General features: G+C 44.7%; 1 protein-coding gene and 1 long non-coding RNA gene across 2 annotated transcripts in view; one reads left to right on the top strand and one right to left on the bottom strand.

The window, feature by feature from the left end:
• Positions 1-241: 241 nt before the first annotated feature.
• On the bottom strand, positions 242-25,733 carry LOC117523818. Its single transcript, XR_004564626.1, has 3 exons — positions 25,634-25,733; positions 11,516-11,521; positions 242-256 (listed from the first exon to the last, which is right to left on the bottom strand). It is a non-coding gene; the product is annotated as an uncharacterized LOC117523818 (long non-coding RNA).
• adamts18 (ADAM metallopeptidase with thrombospondin type 1 motif, 18) overlaps positions 23,470-27,538 on the top strand; it is a 314,116-nt gene continuing 310,047 nt past the window's right edge. Inside the window, exons 1-2 of the mRNA XM_034185420.1 lie at positions 23,470-23,747; positions 23,994-24,075. Of these exons, the coding sequence (XP_034041311.1) occupies positions 23,646-23,747; positions 23,994-24,075 (184 nt within the window). The 5' untranslated portion in view covers positions 23,470-23,645. The remainder of the gene's footprint in view (positions 23,748-23,993; positions 24,076-27,538) is intronic.

Consider the following 27,538-nt stretch of genomic DNA (forward strand, 5'->3'; position numbering starts at 1 on the left):
GCTCTCCGCGCCGCCTTTGTAAACGGACTGTCTTTGGTTCTTAAGGAGCACCTGGTGGCTAAGGACGAACCGCGGGATTTAGATGGGCTCATCGATCTTGTCATACGACTAGACAACCGGTTAGAAGAACGTCGTCGGGAACGAGACGAAGGGCGTGGCCGAGCACGCGCTGTCCCTCTCCCTTCCGGTTCCGACCGCGCTCCACCATCCCCACGCTCCACGGCCCCCGCGCTCCGTGTGGCTACAGCTCCCCCTGCTGACGAAGCTATGGACACGAACAGGGCAACATTTAGGGCACCAGATGCACAGAGGAGGCGGGCCCGCGGAGCATGTTTTGTTTGTGGCTCGATAGAGCACCACGTGAGAGACTGCCCCGAGCGGTTAAACACCAACGCCCGCCCCTAGAGACTGGGCTAGGGGTGGGCCGAGACATTCACGTGGGACACACCCACATTGCCACACGACTCCCAGTTACGATCCTTTATGAGGAATCAACCCTGAAGGCCCCAGCACTGGTGGACACGGGCTCTGAGGGGAATCTGTTGGACAGCAGATGGGCCAGGGAGATAGGGCTCCCTCTGGTGGCGCTTACCTCGCCTGTGCAGGTTCGAGCACTAGATGGCTCCCTACTCCCTCCAATCACGCATAAGACACCACCTGTAACTCTGGTGGTGTCAGGAAATCACCGGGAGGTGATCGAGTTTTTGTGACTCCGGCCACCTCCCGTGTGATTTTAGGATTTCCCTGGATGTTGAAGCACAATCCCCGGATTGATTGGCCGTCCGGGGTAGTGGTTCAGTGGAGCGAAACCTGCCATCGGGTGTGTCTAGGTTCCTTGGTTCCTCCCGGCTCCCAGGCTAAGGAGGAGGTCAGAGTCCCGCCCAATCTGGGGACGGTGCCGGTGGAGTACCACGACCTTGTCGACGTGTTCAGCAAGGATCTGGCTCTCACTCTTCCCCCCCACTGTCCGTATGATTGTGCCATAGATTTGGTTCCGGGCAGTGAGTTCCCGTCCAGTAGGCTGTACAACCTCTCACGGCCTGAGCGCGAATCAATGGAGACCTACATCCGGGACTCGTTAGCTGCCGGGTTGATCCGGAATTCCACCTCCCCGATGGGTGCAGGTTTCTTTTTGTGGGTAAAAAGACGGCGGACTTCGTCCATGCATTGATTATAGGGGACTGAACGAAATCACGGTTCGCAATCGATACCCGTTGCCCCTGTTGGATTCGGTGTTCACACCCCTGCATGGAGCCCGAATTTTCACCAAGCTCGATCTTAGAAATACGTATCACCTGGTTCGGATCCGGAAGGGAGACGAGTGGAAGACGGCATTCAACACCCCCTTAGGTCACTTTGAGTACCTGGTCATGCCGTTCGGTCTCACAAACGCTCCCGCGACTTTCCAAGCGTTGGTTAATGATGTCTTGCGGGATTTCCTGCACCGGTTCGTCTTCGTATACCTAGACGATATACTCATCTTTTCTCCGGACCCTGAGACCCATGTCAAGCATGTACGTCAGGTCCTACAGCGGTTGTTGAAGAACCGGCTGTTTGTGAAGGGCGAGAAGTGTGAGTTCCACCGCACGTCTTTGTCCTTCCTGGGGTTCATCATCTCCTCCAACTCCATCGCTCCTGATCCGGCCAAGGTTGCGGCGGTGAGAGACTGGCCCCAACCCACAAGCCGTAGGAAGTTGCAACAGTTCCTAGGCTTTGCTAATTTCTACAGGAGGTTCATTAAGGGCTATAGTCAGGTAATTAGCCCCCTGACAGCCCTGACCTCACCAAAAGTTCCCTTCACCTGGTCGGATCGTTGCGATGCCGCGTTCAAGGAGTTGAAACGGCGCTTCTCGTCTGCACCCGTTCTGGTGCAGCCCGATCCTAGTCGCCAGTTAGTGGTTGAAGTGGACGCCTCGGACTCAGGATAGGAGCCGTGCTGTCCCAGAGGCGGAAGACCGATAAGGTCCTTCACCCGTGTGCCTATTTTTCCCGCAGGTTGACCCCAGCCGAACGGAACTATGACGTCGGCAATCGAGAGCTCCTTGCAGTGAAAGAGGCTCTTGAGGAGTGGAGACATGTGTTGGAGGGAACGTCCGTGCCATTCACGGTTTTCACTGACCACCGGAACCTGGAGTATATCAGGACCGCCAGGCGGCTGAATCCCAGGCAAGCCCGCTGGTCACTGTTCTTCGCCCGTTTTGACTTCCGGATCACCTACCGTCCCGGGACCAAAAATCAAAGATCGGATGCTTTGTCCCAGGTACATGAAGATGAAGTCAGAACGGAGTCGTCGGATCCCCCGGATCCCATCATCCTGGAGTCCACTATCGTGGCCGCCCTCACCTGGGACGTGGAGAAGACCGTCCGGGAGGCCCTGACACGAGACCCGGACCCCGGAACCGGACCGAAGAACAAACTCTACGTCCCACCAGAAGCTAGGGCTGCAGTCCTGGACTTCTGTCACGGTTCTAAGCTCTCCTGTCATCCTGGGGTGCGAAGAACCGTGGGAGTCGTCCGGCAGCGCTTCTGGTGGGCGTCCCTGGAGGCCGACATCCGGGGTTACGTCCAGGCCTGTACCACCTGCGCCAGGGGCAAGGCCGACCACCGCAAGACCTCGGGTTTGCTACAGCCGCTGCCCGTGCCTCATCGCCCCTGGTCTCACATCGGCCTGGATTTTGTCACGGGTCTTCCGCCGTCCCAGGGAAACACCGTCATCCTCACGATAGTGGACCGATTCTCCAAGGCGGCCCACTTCGTGGCCCTCCCGAAGCTACCAACGGCCCAGGAGACAGCGGACCTCCTAGTCCACCACGTCGTCCGTCTGCATGGGATACCATCAGACATCGTCTCCGATCGCGGCCCCCAGTTCTCCTCGCACGTTTGGAGGAGCTTCTGCCGGGAACTGGGGGCCACGGTCAGTCTCTCGTCCGGGTATCACCCCCAGACCAACGGGCATGCAGAACGGGCCAACCGAGATGGAGCAGACCCTACGTTGTGTGACAGCCGCGCACCCGACGGCCTGGAGTACCCACCTGGCCTGGATCGAGTACGCCCACAACAGTCAAGTATCATCAGCCACCGGCCTCTCCCCTTTTGAGGTGTGCTTGGGGTATCAGCCCCCGTTGTTTCCGGTGGTTGAGGGAGAGGTCGGTGTGCCCTCGGTCCAGGCCCACCTACGGAAGTGCCGTCGGGTGTGGCGTGCCGCCCGTTCTGCTTTGTTAAAGGCCCGGACGAGGGCGAAGAACCATGCAGACCGGCGGCGGACCCCGGCTCCCACGTATCGTCCTGGGCAGGAAGTGTGGTTGTCCACCAAGGACATTCCCCTACAAGTGGACTTCCAAAACTACAAGAACGATACATTGGTCCGTACAAGATTCTCAAGGTCATCAATCCCGCCATCCAGTGTTCCACGTCTCCAAGATCAAACCTCATCACACCTCACCCCTCTGCACTCCGGGTCCGGCACCACCTCCTGCCCGGATCATCGACGGCGAGCCGGCTTGGACTGTGCGCCGGCTCCTCGACGTCCGACGGATGGGCCGGGGGTTTTCAGTATCTGGTGGACTGGGAGGGTACGGCCCGAAGAACGCTCCTGGGTGAAGAGGAGATTCATCCTGGACCCGGCCCTCCTGGCCGACTTCTACCGTCGCCACCCGGACAAGCCTGGTCGTGCGCCAGGAGCGCCCGTTGAGGGGGGGTCCTGTTGTGTGGGCCGCTGAAGAGGAGGTACTGCTGGCCCACCACCACCAGAGGGCGCCCTGCCTGGAGTGCGGGCTCCAGGCACCGGAGGGCGCTGCGCTCACAGGAGCAGCCAGGGTGACAGCTGTCACCCATCACCTGAGACAGCTGATTCCAATCAACAGGGAGGTATATCAGCAGGACGGCATCTCCACCTCATTGCCGAGATATCGCCCTATCAAAGAGGTAACAATCTCCGCCCAAACGTGCTATTAACTACAGTTGTAATTCTTGTTGATTGTTTGTAGGATAGCTGACTACTGGAACACTCTTGGATAAGTACTCACCTTCCTACATTCCTTTATTGTTGTTGACGAGAGGTGGAGGTGGAATCTCCACCCTCCGTGTTGCTGGGTGCAGCCGCACCCACACCTGACTGTTTCTGTTCCTTGCCAGCAGTACCGGATCCGACGAGTGGAGGCAGTGGCCACGTGGGAGTTCGGGACTTGGCGGCTCCAGTATTCCCGGGGTTCGGTGGCAGAGGAAATCGGGTTGGTTCCGGTTCGACTTGGACAGACGTCTCCTATCGTCGAGCCTGCCCACACGACACCGTTGTAATTGGACTCAGTTTCAATATTGTAATCGGCTGTGTTTGTTGTGCCTGTTTCACAACAGTAAAAACAGTGTTATTTGACTCCTCCATTGTCCGTTCATTTGCGCCCCCCTGTTGTAAAGTATGTACTCCAAAACCTACTTAAAGTATAAAAGTATAAAGTAACCTTTAAAAAAAAAAAAAAAAAGGTAGATGCCACTATATGAATTGAAAGCTTAATTTAAAAACTGATTCGTTCTACATGTGGCCCAAGACCCAAAACCCAAAATTACCCCCAACACCACCTGCATGAAAATGTTTCAATTCTAGAAGCTCTGAAATGCAATCTGGGACTATTCCAGACAATAAACTGCAGTGAGTGCAGCATCATTTAGTGAGAAAAAAAACAACTTTCCTTATTCAGATTCATTCTAGTAGTATTCTGCTCTTACTAGGATGCAGCAGTTTTCTAGTTTGTCAGATAGTTCTGGAGGAAATCACTGAAGAAATTAACACATTGAAAATATGGTTTGACTGAAACAAACTGTCATTAAACTTAAATAAAACAGGGATGAAATGGAGGTGGAAGAGTCACTAGGTGTTCACAGGAAACATTTATTTATTTCTGTATGTATGTATGTTCATTGTTAGTTGCTTTTATATTTTATTTTCTGTTGTGTTTCTATTCAGGTTCTTTTTGTCTCTTTCTCTGAAATTGTATATAATAATCATTAGATTATTAATATATAAACAAAAATTAATTTAAGAAATATTCCAATTTGAAAACAAATGCACCCGAACGTGAAGACAGCTGGAACTGCTTCATGCTAACTTTTAACATTGAAAATGCCATAGACATGCTAACGCGTTAGCGTCGCTCCCGTTTTAAAGTTATAAAATCTATCAATCTATCAACTGTTTCAGAAGACCATAACAGGTCGGTTTAACATAGAAAAGGTAAATAATACTCACAGAAGTATGCTCTTTAGGGTTTTAGCGGGGGAAAGAAAGAATAAACGAAACAATAGGTCGAAGCATTGCTTCAATCTGCGAACCACTGCTTCGATCGGTTCAAAATCCATTCCTTTATCTTCATTGATCCATGTTTCTGATATAGCAATTATGTTAAAATTTTTTTTTAATTGACTTAAATATTCTTTAATGTTGTTAAAGTTTGCATACAGACTTCCGCTGTTGAAATGGATTATTGATAATTTGTTATCCATTTTAATGATACGATTAAACTGTTCATCTGTATAATAGCAACAACTGTCAATATTTGAGAAGAAATTATTGTCCGGGTCTATATCGTGCTCCAAGTCCAGTACATTGTGGTCTGTGTATTTAAATGTTCTCAGTTCTAGTTTTCCATGATCAGCAATCCTTTGAGTTATATCCTTCTTGTCTCCAGATGTAGATGATGTAGTAGATGAATAGGTTCCTCTGGTCTGTGTCATGGTGTTGTGATGTGTTTGTGTCCTCATACCTTACTGATCGTATTTGTCCAGTTCCTCGATGTTCCTGATTACCATAACCTTCGCTTGTTGTGGTGTTCCGTTCAGTTTGATGAATGTTTTGCAGTTGGATGTCCATGTCTGTTGAATTTTTCCCTGCTTTTTTAAGAGACGAGCTTTCCTGGCGATGTCTGCGTTTCTTTTGGTCAGATGTTCATTGATGAATACGTTTGTTCCTTTGAGTTTCCGTCCCTGTTTTAACAATGCCATTTTATGTTTTCTGTTGACAAACCTCATTATAACTGCTCGCTTGTCTCCATCCTCTCTCCTGGGCAGGGGGTGGCACGCTTCAATGTTATTACAGTCCATTTGAATACCTTTAGATTGCAGGAAGTCAGCCACCTGTTGTTCCACTGAGCTGGCCTCCTGCTCACTGGCCTCCCCTCCGCTGTCTTCTGACACCGCCCGTGCATAGGATCGAGGTTTAATATGAATTCCTGTAATAATGTCGTTCATCCTTGTGTACTGTTCCAACTCTGCAACACGGTTCTCCAGGTACACCAGACGCCGGTCTTTCTCGGCATTCTGGATCCGGAGAGCCTTCACTTCTTCCACCAGCTCCATAATGGATTTCTGCTGCATTTTAACAACAGAGATTTCCTCAGACAAAAAGTCCAGGGACTTCTTGATATCGTCTCCCTCCTCCACTGTCAGTGCCTTCTTCGGACCCATGGTCAGATAAATCCGTGCTGGCACCTCGGTAAAGCCGCGCCAGTGGAACTGCGCTGGCGCCTCGGGCTTCAGGTGGAGCCGCGCCGGTGGATGTGCGCTGCGCTGCACTGCGCACATCCACCGGCGCTGAAGCCAAGAGTAACGAGGCTGTTTGTTTTAAAAATGTAAGGAATAGAAAGTACAGATACTTGTGTGAAAATGTAATAAGTAGAAGTCAGAAGTAGGCAGAAAAATAAGTAATGGAGTAAAGTATAGATACCTAAAAAGTGTACTTAAGTACAGTAACAAAGTATTTGTACTTCATTACTTGACACCTCTGTATACATATTCATAAAATCATTTGAAATTTGTACTTTGAAAACTTCTTTTATGGCCCCCCTCACACATAGTGTGAAGTCTGGACGCCGTTTGGCCAAAAACGGCGAAACAGCACAAAACAGTTCGAAATTAGAGCGCGAAACATTGCATCGACGGGCAGGTGTGCATGAACCCGGTGTGAGAGTTTGTGCACACGCTGGTGTCCGTCGAGCAGGAACAGTGCCAGGTGCACCACATGGCGGCACTTATATGGAGGAAATAAAAATCAGTTGGTACATCTGGAACCACATCACGCCGCTTATGTGGAATAATTAAAAGAAGAAGAAAAAAAAACACACCACCTGGGACACGAACTTGTGTCTTTCAAAATCTCTGATTCCTACTCAGAAACTTTACCACTGAGCTACGAAGCTGTTCTTGAAAGCTGCGGGAAGCTGCCTCATATCAGGAAGGACATGGAAGTATTAGAAATTTTTTTTAAATCACACACCATATAAAAACACTGCATTTATCAAGTGAGCAATACAAATATGATCCATCTGTTCCTCTGTAGATGCCCCATGGTCACAGACATACAGTCATGAAATGACATGAATGAGAAGCAGCGTGCACTGATATCCACATCTACTGGTAAGGTGCGTTCAGACGGCCGCGCGCGTGTTCTCCCCGACACGTGTGTCTTGTGGGTGATGTGACGTCAGATCGCCCACTGCGTGTTCTGATCTGACAGTCCGTTTCAACCTGGGGGGCTGTCAGTGTCTGCTCCGTGCGCGTGCTCGCTTGTCGCCACCATGGTAATACATGTTTTTATTTATGTCCACATAAATACAGCAATCAGACACATGCGCCTCACACTGGACAGTTGTTAGTCCATGACTGTCCAAACACAGTAGGTGTTGTCCAGCTGGAATGTCCAGAATGACAGATCACGCCTCCTGTGAGTGGAGCGCACACACCCACGTGTCAGTGTATGTGTTTGCAAAGTTATACTCGTGGGGAACTTAGACAAATTTTACAGCAGTACGACAGTGATTGTCTGCAGTCTTCTGTCATGCCAAGAGTGTGACTAGCCACACATTTTCTAAGTGCCATGTGAGCGGTGTTAGGTGTTCGTGCGTGTCACCTGGAATTTGGCCAGCACCTGCCGCGAGAGGTGCGATGGGTTCGCACAGCACAATTGTGAGAGACAATTATGTGTGCAAATAGTTGTGGCAACATGTGTACGAGGCGTTGGCGACAGTGACGACATTACACGGTTTGCACACGATTTGGACAAAGTGTGCACTTTGTCCAAACTTCGCACTGTGTGTGAAGGAGCCCTACAGTTTTGTTTATTTCTGACCAGTAATGATTCAATAGAGGGCATTCCCAAAAAATATGGAAATTATTTGCCTCCATAGATCCACATTTCCTCCAACATTCAACATTTTTAGTTCTGTATTTACCTAGGTAAGGTGACCGAAAAAAATCTTATTACATTTTTCCAACAGTGCTTTCTCCAGACCAAACAATTCGTGGAGGTCCACTGGAAAATACAATTTTTTCCCAATTCTCATTTGTGATGTTTATCCCTGCTTCGTGTTCCCACTCTGTCTTGATATGAAAGGTATTATGATTTTTTGCATCTAACAACAAATGATATAGCTTGGAAATTGCCTTTTTTATTGACATGTGTGCTGTTTTTAAAAGTTTAAGGAACGCTTCTCTCATACCATTGGCATTTGTGGCCAGCCTTTTTGTGCCCATGTTCATGACAGTGTGAGGCATCACTGTAAAGTACTTTCAGTGTCTGTTTCGGAAGAAAAAGTGCTGCAGAAATGCAGCCCGGTCCATTTTGTTACTTTTTAAAAGCATTTTTATTCTTCTCCACAGCTGGAGATGTTTGGAGATGAACAGGGGAGGATTACGTTTCTGCAGGTGGTCCACTGAAAGGAAAACATTTTTATTGATAATGCACCACTATGTTGTGTTGCAACCCATACTTTGATACAAAAACACATTACAAACACAAATCACATACTCCAACCTTGTAACAGACCAAGAAGAATCACACCAGCTGCATCACAGCACACAGATTGAACACGCAAGTATAAAAGACAGATAAGCATTTCTAAGTTACATTAAAGAATACTGCATACAGTGGCTCTGTTTGCATGGACTAGGTCCATCAATGTCCAACTGAAACAGCTGCATCTTACATGCATGGCTCATGTACACACTCTACACAAACACACAGCACTGTAACTGGTCTTCAAGTATGCAGTAGTCCCATAAAGTAGGTATTTATCGAAATGTCACTACAACATCTAGCATTATCTCTGGACATCTGATTCCATGTGTACACACACACACACACACACACACACACACACACACACACACACACACACACACACACACACACACACACACATACCCTCCCTCTGTCTATCCACATCTGTCTCCTCAGCAGAAATCTCCTTTGCACTTTTCCTTTATTTCCACTGGATATCACAGAGCTAGTGGGATGACAGGTGACATTCTAATTAGTTGATATCATAAAACGCCTACACAATGCTCACAACACACCCAGTGCTCAGCTTCCCACTCACAACATTGCCCTCTTAAGCTGGCAAGGTACGTTTGGCCACACAAAAAATGGATTCCCGCCATGTATTTTAGACTGTGCATAACAGAATTTAAAGATAGATCCCACTGTCTCAGAGGTCACACTTGGACAACAATACAATGCAAACTGCATAATTTGCACTTCTCCCCAAAGATGGCAGCCGCTGACATCAATTAAGAACACCCTACAGAGAGTATTCCCCTGTCAGCCTTCAGTGTTCTGTTTATTAAATCCATCAGGGTGGGATACAGGGGGAAAAAAGATCAGCTGCTTTTTGTTGCAAACCAAAATTGCTTCCAGCTCTGCAACAAAGACAAACTTCAAGGGCCACCTTGCGCAGATGTGTTTTTACACTCAAGCAAACAGAAATTTGTTGTTATGTGGATATATCAATTCAATCAGCTAACTGTGACACGCTATCATAGAGTCAAAGACTCTTGTTACGCTGGATACTCTCAGGACCTTTTTCCCAAGACAGAAGGCTCATCAGATAGATGTCATCTTGTTGTGGTCTCTAAATCTTACAGTCGACTTCAGTCTGTGAGCAGAAAATCCAACTACTTATATTTCCAGCTGCAACCAGATATTTTGTATTACTTTTGGCAAACAAATAACAGAGTGGCCTGACAAGGTCTGGTAACTTAACAACCCAGTTGGGAAAGAGATGTTACATGAAAGTGAGACAGAGAGAAGACAGCGAAGGGTTTTGGACAGTTGTTTTACTGTGTTGTAAATAAGCACATTGTCTGTCAATGTGGTGATATGGTGCAATACCCTGTGGTGTGGCGGGGTGCAACATTGCTCAAATTCAAAAACAAATGTAACCGCAAACAATAATACCAAATACATTTTTGGTGAAAAACAGTGAGAGGCATCCATGCTGAAAAACAAAAAACAAAACCAAAATCAAAATCAGCAGAAAATAAATAACCTGAAACAAAGATCGACATCAGCTGTGCTACAAAATAACCCTCATCCCACTCGCCCCCCACTCTTCAGCTGTAATTTCAGTTTTGATGTAGAGCTGGACATGGATACAATTAGGTGGAATAAGCTGGTAGTCAGCTGGAGTTCCAAACATGAGTAAGTTATGCAGAAACTCAGGGAACTTCACTGCTGTGGAAACTGTGTACTTGTGTTTCTTTAGAAACTTTACATCATGCAGCACAGATGACTTACAATTATCTTCCAAAATATACTGCTTCAAATTTCCCAGAAACCTCAAATGTATGACACTAGCACTTAACCCAAGTACAGAGCCACCAAAACTACATCTTTTAACAGCGGGTGTAATATGACGAGTTATAAGATTAGCATATAAGAGTCCCGATTCCCATTAATTTGTTTCCATAATAAGTCATCTTCTAATAGCAAAAAAATTAATGTGTTTTGTATGTTTTTGGAGACAGGTGCAGAATGTGTAAGTCATCAAAGCAAGACAACTAGGAGGTTGAAGGTTTTCATTACAACCACATAAAGAGTTGATGTGACAGACACCACCAAATGATTTGAACTGTTCATATTACATTCAGAAAAGGGAAGGAGTTCCTCATTCAGTTCACTTCAGCTCATTAGACAGACCAGGGTCCTCATGTACAAAGGTTGCATATGCAAAAAAGAAAAAAAAAAAAAAAGACATACGTCCTTTTTCATGCCAACGTTTAGATGTATCAAAGGGAAATGACCGTGGAAAGGTGTGGCGCCGATGCCCCATGCCAAGTTCATGGCTAGTGTATGCACCTTTCTACAGCTATTATTCCTCTTGCGACACGTAGAGGTGATGCTGGGAAACTGTTAATAATGTAAAAATAAGACGTTATCAGAGTGATCTGCACATCAGACACACACTTATGAACTATTAACTCACCCATGTGCTTGCAGTTATATGGGTGGATATAAAAGCATGTGCAAAGTGATGAAGAAAATGGTATTAACAATTGCTGCATTAGAGTTGTTAGAAGACCTTGCAAATGGTGCAATCGGATGTGAGCAAATAGTCAGGGAGCGCAAGGATTTATTTGCAAATGACAATAACGTGCTTATAAGCCAATTTCATTTACCAAGGCCAGTGCTACTGGAATTGTGTGCAGAACTGTGGCAGAACTGAGGAGCCAAGGGTTGTCTGTGTCAGACAACAGGCTAGAGGCTGTTACGGCCTCATGCACACACGCCCACACACTTCTTTTCAATTTCATATTTATCCCGTTTGACAAAGTACCAAATAAAATATCCCTGCATGTCTCCACTTCATTTCCATTCATCTGTGCTCACACTTGGTATAATTTATTTTCTTTGTTCATGTGGAATGATCAGACAGAGCAGGGAAAACCAGGTCCATTTAAATAAAATTGCATATTTAAATGGCGCGTGGATGAGGAGGAGTTTGGTACTTCTGCATGTGCACCCAATTCCATGTTGATTGGGATGTGCAAAAGAAATGTGCTTGGATCCATGCACACTTTGATACATGTGATTTTTGTGTGTGCATATGATGGTTTCTGGGTTTTAGCGTACACCATGTTTCAGTAAGAAATCCACACAAGTCTTTGTACATGAGGCCCCAGGTATTCATTAACCACTAATAGGCGGGCTTGATCCCTTTTTTGCAGCTGAACTATCTTGATTATATATGGTGCATGTTCTAAGGAGCATAATGCAAGTGGCTGTAGAACAGCAAACAGTGTTTAAGTAGCTGGACTATCAATATGTAGATTTGGGTTTGATTTCCACTCGTGTTACCGGTCTGCATCCTTAGACAAGACACTTAAAGCCTAAATTACAATTAGATCCTATAACAAATGTTTTCCTATAACAAACTTTTTAGTGTGGGGTTTGTGAATATTGTGCAGGTGATTTACTAAGAATTATTGTGCACATGACAGCAGGTGGTAACAATCTAGACAGCTGTATGAAAATATGGATTTTGAATGTGTTAATGACCATAAGAATGTGAATAAGCCACTTACAGCTATGTAACACAAACACACACATTTTAACTGAAAATGTCACTTTTGAAGATTTACCAAAGCAAAAATGAATATGCCTTGAACTTGGTTTGTCACTGGAGGTGCGCAGTGTTTAGCACAAGTCCAAATTCTGCACTACTCACCTTAAACTATCGGTTTCAAGTGACAGTCTTCAAATGTATGTTCCCATGACGGGGTGTATTTCACCCTGGTCTTAATATTTTCTTTACTTTCACACAGGGCTTAATTTGAGGGGGAGCAAGCCAGAGCGCGCTCCGGAACCTCAGACGCGCGCTCCGGAACCTCTGACGTTGGCTCCGCCAGCTATTTATACTGGATCCGTGAGCCGCCACCTCTCTTGACTAACAAAATATAAAAAAAAAAATCACCGCAATTGCTCTCACTGCCAATCACACCGCCGCCCTCCTGTCTGCTGTGCGGAATTGCGCCAAATCTGGCAACAGGTCCAGAGGCTATGCTCGCTGTTTTGATCCAGATGTTGACCGTAGCCGCAGAGCTCCGTGGCCACCAAGAGAGGACCTGGATTCTTTGCGGATCCCGCATCCGTACCCCCGGAGGCAGTGAGTGAAGGGAGAGCACGCGCATTGTGTTCTGCGTGTGTCTGTGTATAATCTTCTCGCACAGAAGAAAAAAGAGAGTGTTTACACAAGAGAGAAAAGTGAGAAAATGTTAATGCCTGTTTGAGAAAAGTGTGTAGTGAGGGGTTTTACAGCCTTAAAACATCTATAATAAGTGTAAAAAATAGCGCTACTTCGCGGATTTCGTTTATCGCGGGTTATGCCACGTTCACACCGGGCGTGATTAGACGCTACAAATTTGCGGGGGTCGTGTGGCGACGGACGCGCCACCTTCGCCCGGTGTGTCACTCTGCTTGGTTGGACTTTCGCTGCGAAAATTCGCCCCGGTGCGTCATGAAATAGGAGGAGCTTCCATTCCGCTCGGCGTCAAGTCATCATGACGGACCTTGATCACACGGAGCGAGTTGTTGTGAAAAGCTCCCAATACAGAGAGTGTCATTATTTGCTGCAGGAGCTGCGTCTGGATGACGACCGCTTTCAGCGGTCCTTCCGCCTCTACGGGACCCAACTTGAGGACCAACTGTCCCGTTCACGCGCGCACATGTAAACAATTAAAAAAAGAACGAAACTCCGCTGCTTGCTGTGAGGCTGCTCCTCGCTCTTTCCAAAAAAAAACTCTGTCATAATTGTCTTTAGAAACCAGTCACCATTTGCTTTATTATACATCTGTGTAGTTAATAAGTAAAATAATCTCCATGGGCGATTCCCTAAAAAAAAAGGTAAAAAAAAGAAAGAAAAAGAAACTCTGCTCCTCGCTGCTGTGGGGCTGCTGCTCGCTCCAAAAACTCTCTCATAATTGTGAAATAAAGGACAAAAGAGACATAAGTCCTGCTCACAGGCTGCTACCAGAGACAGGACATGTTCACATCCTCAGTCAAACTCCAGACATCTCCACATCACTACATATCCAGTCCCTGATTGGTCATCGCGGCGCGAAGAGACGAAAAAGTTCAGATTTTTCAATTTGGGGAGGAGAGCAACACGACGTGACGCAACGCAATATCGCGCCACAAATGCGCAAAACGCTCAAAATCGCTTCATTTGCGTCGCGCTGCGCGGTTTGGCGCCAAAACGCGTCCTTACATAGGGATTACATGGCAACCTGTGGCTGCAGTCACTCGTGGTGTGAATGCGGAGAACGTAACTCCTGCAATAAATGAGGGACCACTGAGGAATTTGTACGCTATCCGGATTTGGTGTGACTAGTGTTATTAGGCCTACAATACATGCCCAGTTTATTTTCGGTGTGGCGCACAACGTTGTTCGCAAGCCGCCCGCCCTTCTTTTTTTTGTTTTCTGCACCGGAGCCACCCATCCTCTGCGCTCCGGGACCTCCCACTTTACAAATTAAGCACTGCTTTCACATGATCGTGGAGGATTTAATATGGAATGAGAATCATGTATGTATGTTTTACAACCCCAATTCCAATGAAGTTGGGATGTTGTGTAAAATGCAAATAAAAAGAGAATACAATGATTTACAAATCCTCTTCAACCTATATTCATTTGAATACATCACAAAGACAAGATATTTAATGTTCAAACTGATAAACTTTATTGTTTTTGTGCAAATATTTGCTCATTTTGAAATGGATGCCTGCAACACATTAAAAAAAAAAAAGCAGGGACAGTGGAATGTTTACAACTGTGTTACATCACCTTTCCTTCTAACAACACTCAATAAGTGTTTGGGAACTGAGGACACTAATTGTTGAAGCTTTGTAGGTGGAATTCTTTCCCATTCTTGCTTGATGTATGACTTCAGTTGTTCAACAGTCCGGGGTCTCTGTTGTCGTATTTTGCGCTTCAGTTTTTTCAATTTCACTTTCAATTTCAATTTATTTTCATTTATATAGCACGAAATTACAAAAGAGTTGCCTCAAGGCCCTTCACACAAGTAAGGTCTAACTTTACTAAACCCCAGAGCAACAGTGGTAAGGAAAAACTCCCTCTGAGGAAGAAACCTCAAGCAGACCAGACTCAAAGGGATGACCCTCTGCTTGGGCCATGCACAATATATAGATGCAATCAGAACCTGCTAAATTTTATTTTGATATATCTCAGTGCATGTGCTAATTTAACTTATTTGCTTGTTCACATCACACAATTTTGTGCAATTGGTTAGACAAACCCAAAATTGCATATTCATGATAGAAAATCTGTTCAAGGGACAGCACACACTATTTTAGTAGATCAGAATGTTATTTTTTTTTTTTTTTGTGGACGTTATGACATTTGCACGTCTTTTACAAACTCAAATGTTTAGTGAATCAGGTCCTGAATCTGCAGTGTCCCAGTCCATTCATTCATTCATTTCCAGCCGCTTACTTGGGCCCGGGTCGCAGTGGCTGCAGAGCAAGCAGCTAATCCCACAGTTCCCTATCCTCGGCCATGTCCCATAACTCTTCCCAGGGGATCCCAAGGTATTCCCAAGCCAGCTACGAAATATAATCTCTCCAGCATGTCTTAGGTCTTCCCCAAGGCCTCCTGAGGGAGACGACCAGGGAGCATCCTCACCAGATGTCCGAACCACCTCAGCAGTCCCTCCTGGATAGTCGAGCTTCTCACCCTGTCCAGGAGTGTAAGCCCAGATACCTGACGGAGGAGTCTCATTTCTGCCACCTGTGTCCGCAGATCTTATTCTTTCAATCATTACTCAAAGTTCATGACCATAGGTAAGGATAGGACTGGACGACTAGCAAATTGGGAGCCTTCTCTCAATATCCCAGTCCACCCAGCTGTAAATGGGTATTTGCCTTGGCTGGGGAAGTCATCTAAGTCAGAGTTGCCTTTTGTCTGAAGGGAGTCATAGACACTTATCCGCTTTTGTTTAAAGAGAGAAGCAATGGCTCTCATGCACCTCAAAGCCTATATAAAACTTACTTCTTTTTCTTTCAGATCCACTTTTCTATTCACAAGGTGCACAATCTGAGACGAAAGTAAGGTACATTGTGCAGGGAAGTTATATTTAGTCATTTAATAATTCATGGGTGTGTTTTGGGCATAAAATGAAATAAACCCATAAGACTGTGATCTGTTATCCCCTTTAATAACCAGGGAGCACTGGATCATGACACACTGCTATTTCGACAGCACACTCAAGTTATAGATTTTTGGTGAGTTAGCGCGCACAATGTGTCAAAGCTTGCAAGTAGAGGGCAGTCATCAAAGCTCCCTGAGGTGAAACACTGAAGCAGGAAAATAAAGTTTAGTATTTTTTTCCATTAACATTTACTTTTATTTTTATGTAACTGCTGCTTTCATTTCAGTTTCATTGTGTATTCAAGCAGAGTGTGAGCATGCGAACATGCAGATGTCAGGTATATTGGAATATTGCGCTGTATAAAAGAAAAAACTAGGTCTTTGGTGGTGCATGGAGTAATCGTTTCAGCAGCCAACACTGTACCTGATCGCGCCTTATTTTTAAGGTCAAAACATCTATGGGTGCACAAATGAGTGCAAGTGTAGTCACTATATAAAAAACAAAACAAAAGACATGGCCACTGGATGTGAAAATGACAACTGCATCAGTTGGAAACTAGGAATGACACTTTGCACCAGGTGGAGGACAGGGGAATCAGGAGACTGAAAACCAAAACTGCTCAACCTTTGGGCACATTGAACCCCTACACTGACGCCATCTGAATATAAGAAAAAGATGAACTAAACAAAGAACTTATCCGAGTGCCTCCTAAAATAAAGTTGGCTGAGCAGCTCATTCCTGCTGAAAACCAAATGGGGTACTTCATGTGAACAAAAAAGATGAAGTCCTTGCTCTCTCTGAAGAGATGATAAGTTGACTTTGTCAAAAAGTGGGTCCTTTGCTGGAGTTGCCTTGGTGAATGCTGGAGCAACAATCACTGTGGTGGTCACCACTCTCATGGTTCTTCTACTTTCAGCGGTGTGCATTCATCTCTTCCAAAGAAAATCAAAGTCACCTCACATGCCCATCACTCATACCACAGCCAATGAGCCACGTGTGGGTGTGGCGACCTTATCAGCTTGGCTCATTAATTCCAGTGACATATCCACATCTACAAGGCTTTTTTTCTGTGTTCTAGTTAACACCCACTCTAAGTCATGATGGCTATTGATGACTCTAAATTGAAGAAAGATGTCAATCTGTCTGAATGTGTTTTAAAAATGTAGAAATAGAAAAATATGTAGCTGAGAGCCACAAAATGTGAATTCAGCAGAAGTGAAGCACACTGTAAATTAAGTGACTGAACAAAGCAGGAAATACAAAATTAGGCTAAGGCTGTGCTATGTACTGAGGTTGGTTTTTAACTTCACACAGACATGGATGCTGACGATGTTGAAACAATTACATCCAACAAAATGGGAATGAGATGCAGTTTCTGAAACAACCCATAATGCAGATATGATGAGCTCAATAATTGGTCAAAGAACAAAAGGGGATGAATTTGTCGTAGTGACTTGCCAGGACATGAGCAAAAACAACTGTTTATTTCACAGTTTGTGTGGATTTTTTGCTGCAAAGTTGTTCAAAACAGCCATGGAGAGCCAGTTTGATGTGTGTAGCAATAGCTTAAAAAGTGCTAGAATTTCTTGTTTTTGTTTATTTCTGGTTGAATTTTGGAACGTCTTTGCAATACAGCACCGCTGAGGGTTTCTGCATTTCTCTGCAGTTTTTATGGACAAAACATTCTGAACCAATAAGCAAACTACTGAACCCCGAGCACGCGGATGCTCTGTCACAGAGCTAGTCAAAGCCGTGTGCATTTGAAGGAGATCATGCCAGACAGTGCATGTGTTCTGGCAGTCCTGCTCATTCCACGATAAAAAGAAATACAAGCCATTATATAGTGTATTATTTCATCATGGAAAATGTAGGTTTTGGTTTCAAAAGCACATCATTTTCAGGACTTTAGGGATAAGAAACATAGCAAGCTAATAGCTTGTATTTGATTCTTCTTCTGTACTTCTGAGTGTCTTACTCACTACTGCCATCTACTGGATAAATAGGCCAATGCCCAGTTTGAATTAGAGGTACAGTGATCCAATATTTTGGACAGATATTGGTCGGATATTGGTCAAAGTGACGCTTGGATATAAAAACAAATTGATCTGATCCGAGTCTGTTATTGCACATCTGAGTCATAGTGGCTGTGTACGTCTTTAGAATATTTGTTTCACAGTTTGTGTTGATTTTGTTAGATAGTTGTTGACAACGTGCATCCTGACAAATGTGTTAGTTAAGACAGGGAAAAACAGTATGGGATTGGTATAAGTATCGACAGATATTAAAGGTTTTAGTATCAGTATTGCATCATATATAAAAAAAGTGGTATTGTGCCATCTGTTGTGCCAAACCTAGTTTGCATGGGCGCAGTTTGGTGGGGGATAGGGGGACATGTCCCCCCCCCCGATCTTTTCAACCAGGGGGAACAGAATATGGTATGCCCCCCCCCACCTTCTGACATATATGTGTGTACTTGAAACATGCTATGTCAGTCTTATGTGCAAAACCATGTCAGAATAGTATCTTTGTTTCTGCCAGTTTGTATTTTTAGCAGTTAGCATTTTTAGCATTTTTAGTTTACAACACCTGTTTCTTGTTTGTCACATTCGGAATTTTCTGGGACTGCATTTGCCCAGATTTGAAACCAAAAATAGTTGCCTCTAGGGAGTAGTGTCTACACATAAATATCAATGGACCATATGCTAATTTACTAAATTCTGAAAGAAAATGAAATCAGAAAAGCTATCTGGGACCTCAGAAAGCCCATCTGCAATTATTGCTTGATCTCCAAAATCAGTCTATGCAAGCGAAATTATGTTCAGTATGAGTGTTGTCATTAGTGCCACTTCGAAAATTAAATTAATAAGTAATTTATCCTAAACTTATGATCTGTTGTTTTTTCAAACTTATGCAAAAACAAATCTTGAGAAAAAAAATACAGTATGTGATAGTTAATAATTATTAAGAGCCTGTTCTTTCATATTTATGAATATATTTTACCACATTGCAGTTGTTTTTTGAATGAAAACTCAACCTATCATTCTTTTTGAGTTCTACACATGTGATGATACCTTATTTACACCAGGATGTTAATAAAATCATTGCTGGCTATTCTCAGAATAAAATACTTGTATATCCACAGTTTCAAATTGCATAAGTCAAATGGGGTCCACTTTATGGTCTCAAAACATTAAAATTACTGTTCTGGATGCTCAGAATGCATCTGAGCTTATCTAGAAACCGTTGGCTTATGGGCCCCCAGACCCCGGCCTATGGGCTTCGGCCCTGCGGGCCTCGCACTTTGTCCCCCCAATTTCTAGTTCTAAATTGCTCCCTTGCTAGTTTAAATTACATTACACCCAACTACATCTAATTAAATCCATATCTGAACCTGTAAATGTAATTATGTTTTTTGCTGCTAATTACATTCGCTTTTTGTTAGTTCCTCCATGCAATATGTACATATAAATGCTATGACAATATTAAGGGATTGTTAGGCAGAGATTTTATTTGAATCACGCTTTGTCCCGTGCCAGAAAAGCTGGCGAGAGCCGCAAGGAGCCTTATTATTATGCTCAGCGGAGTGTGCATATCTGTGCAGTCAGTTGGGTTTTCATTTCAGCTGTGCTGTCTGTCGGTGCATTCCTGCAGCCCATCCAGGTGTTTGCCAGCCACTAGAAAGAAAGAAAAAACCCTGCAGCACCACCTGTTCACAGTAATTATGGTTTTAACAATGGGAGCCAGCGAAGTGTGTGCAAACTGTCACTGTAACACATCAGCAACACTGAAAGAGTGCGAGCTCAATGTCGGCAGGTTAAGCAACTTATTAACATTGCTGCAGTGGAAAAGAAATCAGAAAACCACAATGCTGCCTTCAAATGCTGTGGGAATTATGAAAATTACAAGATGACCGATGCAGTAAAGTGCATCCTAAAACAAACATATAACAGTGGACATTACTTTCTAAATGGGTTGTCATTATTCGTTACAGTTATTTACATGGCCGATATTCATGTGTTTGTTAAACAATTACATTTATCTGATTTTCCAAGTGATTGTCTCGTATTTAGGTTCGGGTTTAAATTTAAGCACAGAAAACAACTTTGTAATACTTCTAATCCATCAGAGTGGTGGAGAACACATGCAAACCACATTTTCAGAAATCTCACTTCTTATTCCAAACATCTTTAATATATAATCAAGCAAAGGCATGGATTTGTTTTAGAACAATGGGCCTGACCTTGCTTCTCCTTCTAAATGCTGTATTTGTTTTTATTGGGGTTTATAGTGTAGTGAAGTTCTGGCATGTGGAGCACACGGCGATGTGTGGCACCTGTGCAAGCTGTCTGACCTGAACACAGCACACAGACTGTATAGCTACTGGAAAAACCCTCCATGATGTTACCCACAGCTTTTCTGAAGAGCAGGTCTGAAGCTCGAATGGGGGGGATCCAAATGTTGTCACCTTTGCAGATGACTATAAATGAGTATGGAGGTGGAGCAAGACCATTGTGACCTGTGTGGGACTAATAAAGCCTGAACACACCCCCTATCTCGCAATTACCACGCTAAGCTAAAGCTAACAGGCTAGCTTTGGTTCAGGTTTTTGATTAATACACATTTTTATGCACTGGGCGGTGGTTGCGAGTAATAAAAACGATGACTGGCATATTGCCCTAGTAAACATTGCGCCATCAGCAGACCAAATGTCACCAAGCTATCTGCTATTTAGAGCTAACCTGAAACAATTAAGTTAAAATATATGAATTTAAAATGCTATTTTACCAATATGCTCACAGACCACTAGGGGTTGCTCACAGACAATCAGTGACCACTCTTTGAGAAGAGGTGCCCTACAGTCACATTAGTTATAAATGACGGGGACAAGTACCGCCTGATATGTCAAGGCCATAGTATGCTTTGTCGCTTGATGGTTCTTCCTGGGGTGTGCACGCTAAAAGTACCTTCACATTAGCTACAAGCAACAGCGAGCGATGACTTGCCATTCATTTTCAATCAGAGTGGACATTTGGAAGCGGCAAGAGACAATGGTTGCTCTACTGCTAGCTAGGTGGGGCCAAAACAGACCAGAAGTCTATTTAATGGAAATACTGAGTGACACAACAGGGCAATACCCACCAGAGTGAAGAGGCAGCGTAATGTCAGCTGGTTATATGCTCCAATAAAATAATCCAGGATGGTGGAAAATGCTCTGAAACAGCTGTGTTTCTGTATAAACCTAATACCGTTCTCATATATTTTGTAAAGGTTCATGAGAAATTAACATTTCAAAATTGAAAAACTCTGTTTTTGTAACCAGATAACACATCTGAAATGATTTACAAGACATCTTACGGAGATGTTAGTGGGCACGCCCTGAAACGCAGTCAAGTGACAAAGCCAAACGCTTGTTGCAGTCATTTGTAAAGGTGCATTTGATTCACGCACTTACACAACCTGTGTCGTGCAGGAGAGTAAAGTCTTCTTTAATGGGTGCAGACTGAATGTGAGAGGGGCGCTGGCACATGCAATTGCACAAAGAGAATTTTGAAATGTTCAAAAAATCCTTCAAACATAAATGTCATGCTACGTGGCACGATCTGCTCGCCAACACAATGTACAGCTCGTCAAGTGGAGTAAAGAAGAAGTGAACAGAGCGAGTGGTTGCGTCAGCAGATCACATCTGAGCGCAGGTCGTCTGAACGATATAACGAGCTGTTAAATCTATCATAAACATACTTTAACAGCTGCACACAAGAAGGAAAGAAAATGCAACTGTTCTACCAAGCCATGACAATGTAAACATGACAAATAATTACCTTTTTAGACGGCTCCAAATGCTTTCTCCAGCTCATTCAGCGCCCACGTGCGAACGCCACTGCTGGAGCGGTCATCTGTGATTCAGGAAGCGATTAGAGCCATTTTAAACAGACAACCTGCAGAGAAAATGATTAATCCGCTACGGAAGAAATTAAACGTTTAATTTTCTTCGGCGTAGAGTGCTGGACACAGTTTTAAGCAGGTCTGCGCAGCACAGCATTACTGCATGCAAGTCTGTGCAACACGGTGCTCCTGTACACAACCAAAAACTGAGTGCCTGTGTGCGCTCAGAACAGGGAATCGAACCTCAACTCAGAAATCCAGAAACAGCAGATCGTTCGCTCTCTCTCTCTCTTTCTCCCTCTGTCTCTCTCTCTCTCCCTCTGTCGCTCTCTCACTCTGTCTCTCTCTCTCCCTCTGTCGCTCTCTCCCTCTCCCTCTGTCTCTCTCCCTTTGTCGCTCTCTCTCTCTTTGTCCATCTCTCTCTCCCTCTGTCTCTCCTTCTGTCTCTGTGTCTGATCAAACAATATGCACTGTGACTCTTTAAAATAAAAGCCTCGTCGCTGCATTCTGGTGTGCTCATCAGATGTCCTGATCGATCAGATCTGATCAAATCAGCGGACCTGAGCAGAGCAACTGGAGCTTTAAAAGTTTAACGAGTCACACCGCTTCATTCACAGCAGCCTTTACCGCAGCCAGACTCACCAACATCTGTACACAATGAAAATGATCCACCAAGACAAATAATAATAATAATAATAATAATAAAAATAATAATAACGTTAAAAAGACTGTTTCTGACGTGCACCACACGGTGCAGTAGAGAACAGAGCACACTTCCACAGAGGCAGGAAATAGCAGCTTTGGCGACATATGTGGCAGTAATTCAAATGTACGTAAAAATTTCATGATACAGTCCACTGTTTTCCAAGTGCAGTGATGTGTTCTGTACAGCGACAGGAGGGAACTGGTTTTAAATAGTGGCAAGATACACGCGACTGTGTGCACACATTAAAAAGCGAACACACGCAGCTGCAAGCAAATCTACGAACACAGAAAAAGGCTGAGTACGCGGGCATTGTGGGCATATTTAAATGAAACACAACGCCGCAATACGCAGCTTTACAAATATACCAGTGTGAAAGGGGTTTAACTAATGTGACTGTAGCTTTAAACTCCTACTGTGGCAGAAAGGTAGATTATATCACGTTGCAGCAGACCATTAAAATCACTCACTCAGCTTCAACCACTTATTCCATTTAAGAGTCACAATGGGGGGCCTGTCTCAGTGGCCATGCATGGGGTGTGAGACAGGGTTCACCCTGGACAGGACGCCAGTCTGTCGCATACAGACAAACAAACACATTCACACCTACAGACAATTTAAAGTTTTCTAACTTGCATGTCTTTGGACTGCTCAAACTCCTCATTCCTGTCAGATGTTGGGAGGGGAGTGGGGGGTTCAGCCCCAACAAGCTTCACTTTGGAGCTGCCCATGCTGCTCTTCAATTCACAAGAAGAAGAAACTTCAAAAGCAGAATGAACTGAGCAGACTGGGTCACGTGTTCAGCCCAGCATCAGACGGCAGCGGCTGCCAGAAGAGGAGAATCTTTTTCTTCTCTTTCATCTCCGCCCGCGTGCGCGGTGCGGAGCGCTGATTGGCTGCCGGCCGCTGACTCGGGGCGCACGAGACTCTCGCACACTCGGGCTGCGCGCTCACACGAGTGCGTCTCGTCTCGCGCCACCGGCAACCTGCCGGCGTCACCTGGGAGAGCGACACAGCGCGAGCTGTGGGCGACGCGCGCAAACTGCACTATGCGCTGCCGCAGGTTATTTCTACTTTTGCGCTTTTTTAGGAGGTAACGGGGAAGGTGTCAAACTTGCATGCCAGCATCATGGACTGCGTTTTCCTGCTGATATGGACTTTACCCATCCCGCTGCTCGGCTGCACGTCACTCAGGCTCCTGTCCGCCCTTTTGTCCTGGAATATAATCAAGGCACGTTTCCTTTCATTTCAAACACCATGTCACTTTGGGGCAACACTTTATTTTTAAGAAACAATAAATCAGATTTAAGCGTGTGCTTTTGCTATTATTTGCAGTGAAAGTAAAGTGTTTGCATCCAAAATTAAACTCAAATTACATTTTTCAACAGTGGAAGTCCACTTCTCCCATTTTTTTTAACTTCCACTCCCTTTAGTGCCTTCAACCTGTTGCAACCTGTCCATATTTTATTTTTTGCAGACGCTGCATATTTTCTGCTCGCCCTCCTCCCACACCGTTTCTGCAGCTTATGTTTCCAGCGAAAGCCACGGGTTAAATCACGGTGAGTCTTTTATTTTGACACGTATGAAGCCTTCTTCCGGTTGACACCACGTTGTGTCTGTGGGAACCAGTGGGTCTGACTACACAGAACTACAGAGCCACAAACATTTGAATGTTGTTTTCAGTAATAATTATTGGAGTTAAGCAAACAATGAATGTTAGTTCAAAATGCAGAATTCCAACTTTAATTTGAGGGTATTTATTGTTGTGCTTGTGAATATTTTGTATCTGTGGTGGGACTCAAACTCTGAGACCTGTGATCTACTACGTCACCCAGAAGGGAAACCCCAGAAATTCAATTTGTAACACATACTCTTAGGTCCTTAAATATTTGGACAGTAAGTCCAGTGTATATAAGCCCTTCGGGGCCTGTACTGGAGGTGGGCGATACCAGGAATTTTGGTATTGATCCGATACCAAGTAAATACAGGCCCAGTATCGCCGATATCGATACCAATACTTTTTCATATGTAAGCTTCATAGATCCAAAGGATCTAAAAGACCTAAGATAGAATTTTGCCAAACATTGTATGTGACAACAAAATACTTTATTATCATAATCAACACTTTTGCTTAAAAAATATCACTCAACACAACTTAAAACAAAATCTCCTGAGGTAGAGGGCTGACAAACCACAATACAAGGGTGCGCTGCTCCGTGTTGTGTGACACAGGGCAACGCTGCTCTTACAGACAGAGAGTAGACTTTGATGAATCAATCAATCAATCAACTTTTTTCTTATATAGCGCCAAATCACAACAAACAGTTGCCCCAAGGCGCTCCACATTGTAAGGCAAGGCCATACAATAATTATGAAAAACCCCAACGGTCAAAACGACCCCCTATGAGCAAGCACTTGGCCACAGTGGGAAGGAAAAACTCCCTTTTAACAGGAAGAAACCTCCAGCAGAACCAGGCTCAGGGAGGGGCAGTCTTCTGCTGAGACTGGTTGGGGCTGAGGGAAAGAACCAGGAAAAAGACATGCCGAGAAGGGGGGCAGAGATCGATCACTAATGATTAAATGCAGAGTGATGCATACGGAGCAAAAAGAGAAAGAAACAGTGCATCATGGGAACCCCCCCACAGTCTACGTCTAAAGCAACATAACCAAGGGATGGTCCAGGGTCACCCGATCCAGCCCTAACTATAAGCCTTAGCGAAAAGGAAAGTTTTAAGCCTAATCTTAAAAGTAGAGAGGGTATCTGTCTCCCTGATCTGAATTGGGAGCTGGTTCCACAGGAGAGGAGCCTGAAAGCTGAAGGCTCTGCCTCCCATTCTACTCTTACAAACCCTAGGAACCACAAGTAAGCCCGCAGTCTGAGTGCGAAGCGCTCTAATGGGGTAATATGATGAATCTGCGTACGCAGCAGTCAGTGCATGTGAGAGAGAAAAAAGCTTGAGTATTGATCTTTTTATACGAAGATTGTTCAGTATCAGTACCAGCGTTGGTATCAATATTAACAATATTAGGATCGATCTGCCCACCTCTAGCCTGTACGAGTCTGTGACTTCCCCTGGATGGGACACCACAGCCTAATTCCCCAGGCAAGGCCAATACCCATTTACAACTGGGTTGACTGAGACAATGTGAATTATGTGTCTTGTTAAAGGACACAGACAGGTAGCATGAGCGTGAGTCAAACCCAGGTCTAAATATTGGCAGGCCAGATCTTTATCAACTGAGCTCTCTGCTCTACATATACAGTACATGAAACAAGAAAAATGTGCTTGTAGTGCAGACTTTCAGCTTTTATTCAAGGGGTAAAACCATTTAGGAATAACTGGCAGTGTCTTCTTTGGACAAGTCAGAATGGATACATGAATAATTTCAAGACAATGAATAAGTTGGACTCCATTTGCATTAGTCATTAAGCGATGCAAACAGTATCTTAAATGTCTGGGAACATGCGGTGGTGCCGTCCATCACACTATGAAACTGTCCTGGATCCTGGATGGCAGCCATTGAAGCATACAACCGGCCCATCCCTACCTCTTGAAAATAACCAGCTGTTTGCTGCAGCCAGGTGAAACTTGGACGTCCCTGTGGTCTTCTCTAGCTACTGGAGTACTCAACACTGAGGCACCTAGGCACCTATATGTGCTGGATCCTGCCCACAGAAACATGCCACATTGCCAAAATGTAGCTGAAGTTCCCTCACAATGTAAGTCTCCCTCAAAAGACATTCCAGTGGTGCCCAAGGATCTTCAGAAGAGACTTAGTTTGGTACTGTATGGTAAATCTGGAATAAGTAGCTTTTAAAGTGTGAGTGACCGTGCAAGGAGATGCATGAGGGAAGACACCAAGACACCCATAACAACCGAAAGAGTTACAGGTTTCTGTGGCTGTAATTTGAGAAACAGGGTATAGTGCAACTTTTATCTTTTGCATCAATAACAACTTCTTGGTGGGGTGGAACAGAGAAAGATTTTATAGAAGAAAGATGAAATCTAGGCTCAGGTCTCCCATGTGCCTTCTGGTAAACTGTAATTGAAAGTTCTGTAGCTGTAAACTAGGGCTGCAGCTATTGATTATTTTAGTAATTGAGGAGTATTCTATCGATTATTCTGGTGATTAATTGAGTAATCAGATGAAGGGGTGATGGCCAAGTGGTTAATGTGCTTGGTTTCAGTGCAGAAGGCTCTGGGTTCAAATCCCACCCCTGCCACATTTCTCCATGTAATGTGGAGTTGCGTCAGGAAGGGCATCTGGCGTAAAACCTGTGCCAATTCAACATGCTGATCCACCTTGGATTTGCTGTGGCAAGCCAAGTGCAAACAAGGGAGCAGCTGAAGGGACTTACTAATTGAGTAATCAGATAAAAAGTACTTTTGTGTTTTTAAACACCATCAGTAGTCCAGGGCTGTCCCTAAGCAATGGCACAATGTCGTTGCGCCATCACGCAGATTGTCATATTGAATGTATCCCTGTCTGTTTTCCGGGGTAATTATTCAGCATTCCCCTGACACCGGACCGTAAGTGCAGACAGTCAGTGTAATCCTCAGTCAGTCAGGCTGCACATGAACATGCGCACAGCGGTGCGATGATTTACCCAAACTGACCCAACTTTTATTTATTTTCGGAAATGTGCTCCATTCTCAAAACAGTACATGAGGGCTCTCTTTCCTTCCCTCCCTCTGTCTTGCTGTCTCTTTAGAATGCTGAAACAATAAACGAGGAATGTTTAAGTATGTTTGTGAGTACTGACAATTTTTTTTGGTGGGGGGGTTGGGGGGGGGCATGCAGCGGACTCTGATCTGATGTTTCGAGCCCTGATGAGGTAGCAGTGCGTCCCGCTGTACGCCTGCAAAGGCGAGTGCCGTTTAAACACTTGACTGCAGTTCGCTTTAAATGCGCACTGTGTATTTAAAGTGAACCGCAGTCAGTCTATTTCAGATGATCAACGTGGACCCTCTTTCTCTTAAATGGGGACATTTTTTGTAATCGAATTATTTGAGTTACTTG

The sequence above is a fragment of the Thalassophryne amazonica genome, chromosome 2 (assembly GCF_902500255.1).
Source record: "Thalassophryne amazonica chromosome 2, fThaAma1.1, whole genome shotgun sequence".
Lineage (NCBI taxonomy): Eukaryota > Metazoa > Chordata > Actinopteri > Batrachoidiformes > Batrachoididae > Thalassophryne > Thalassophryne amazonica.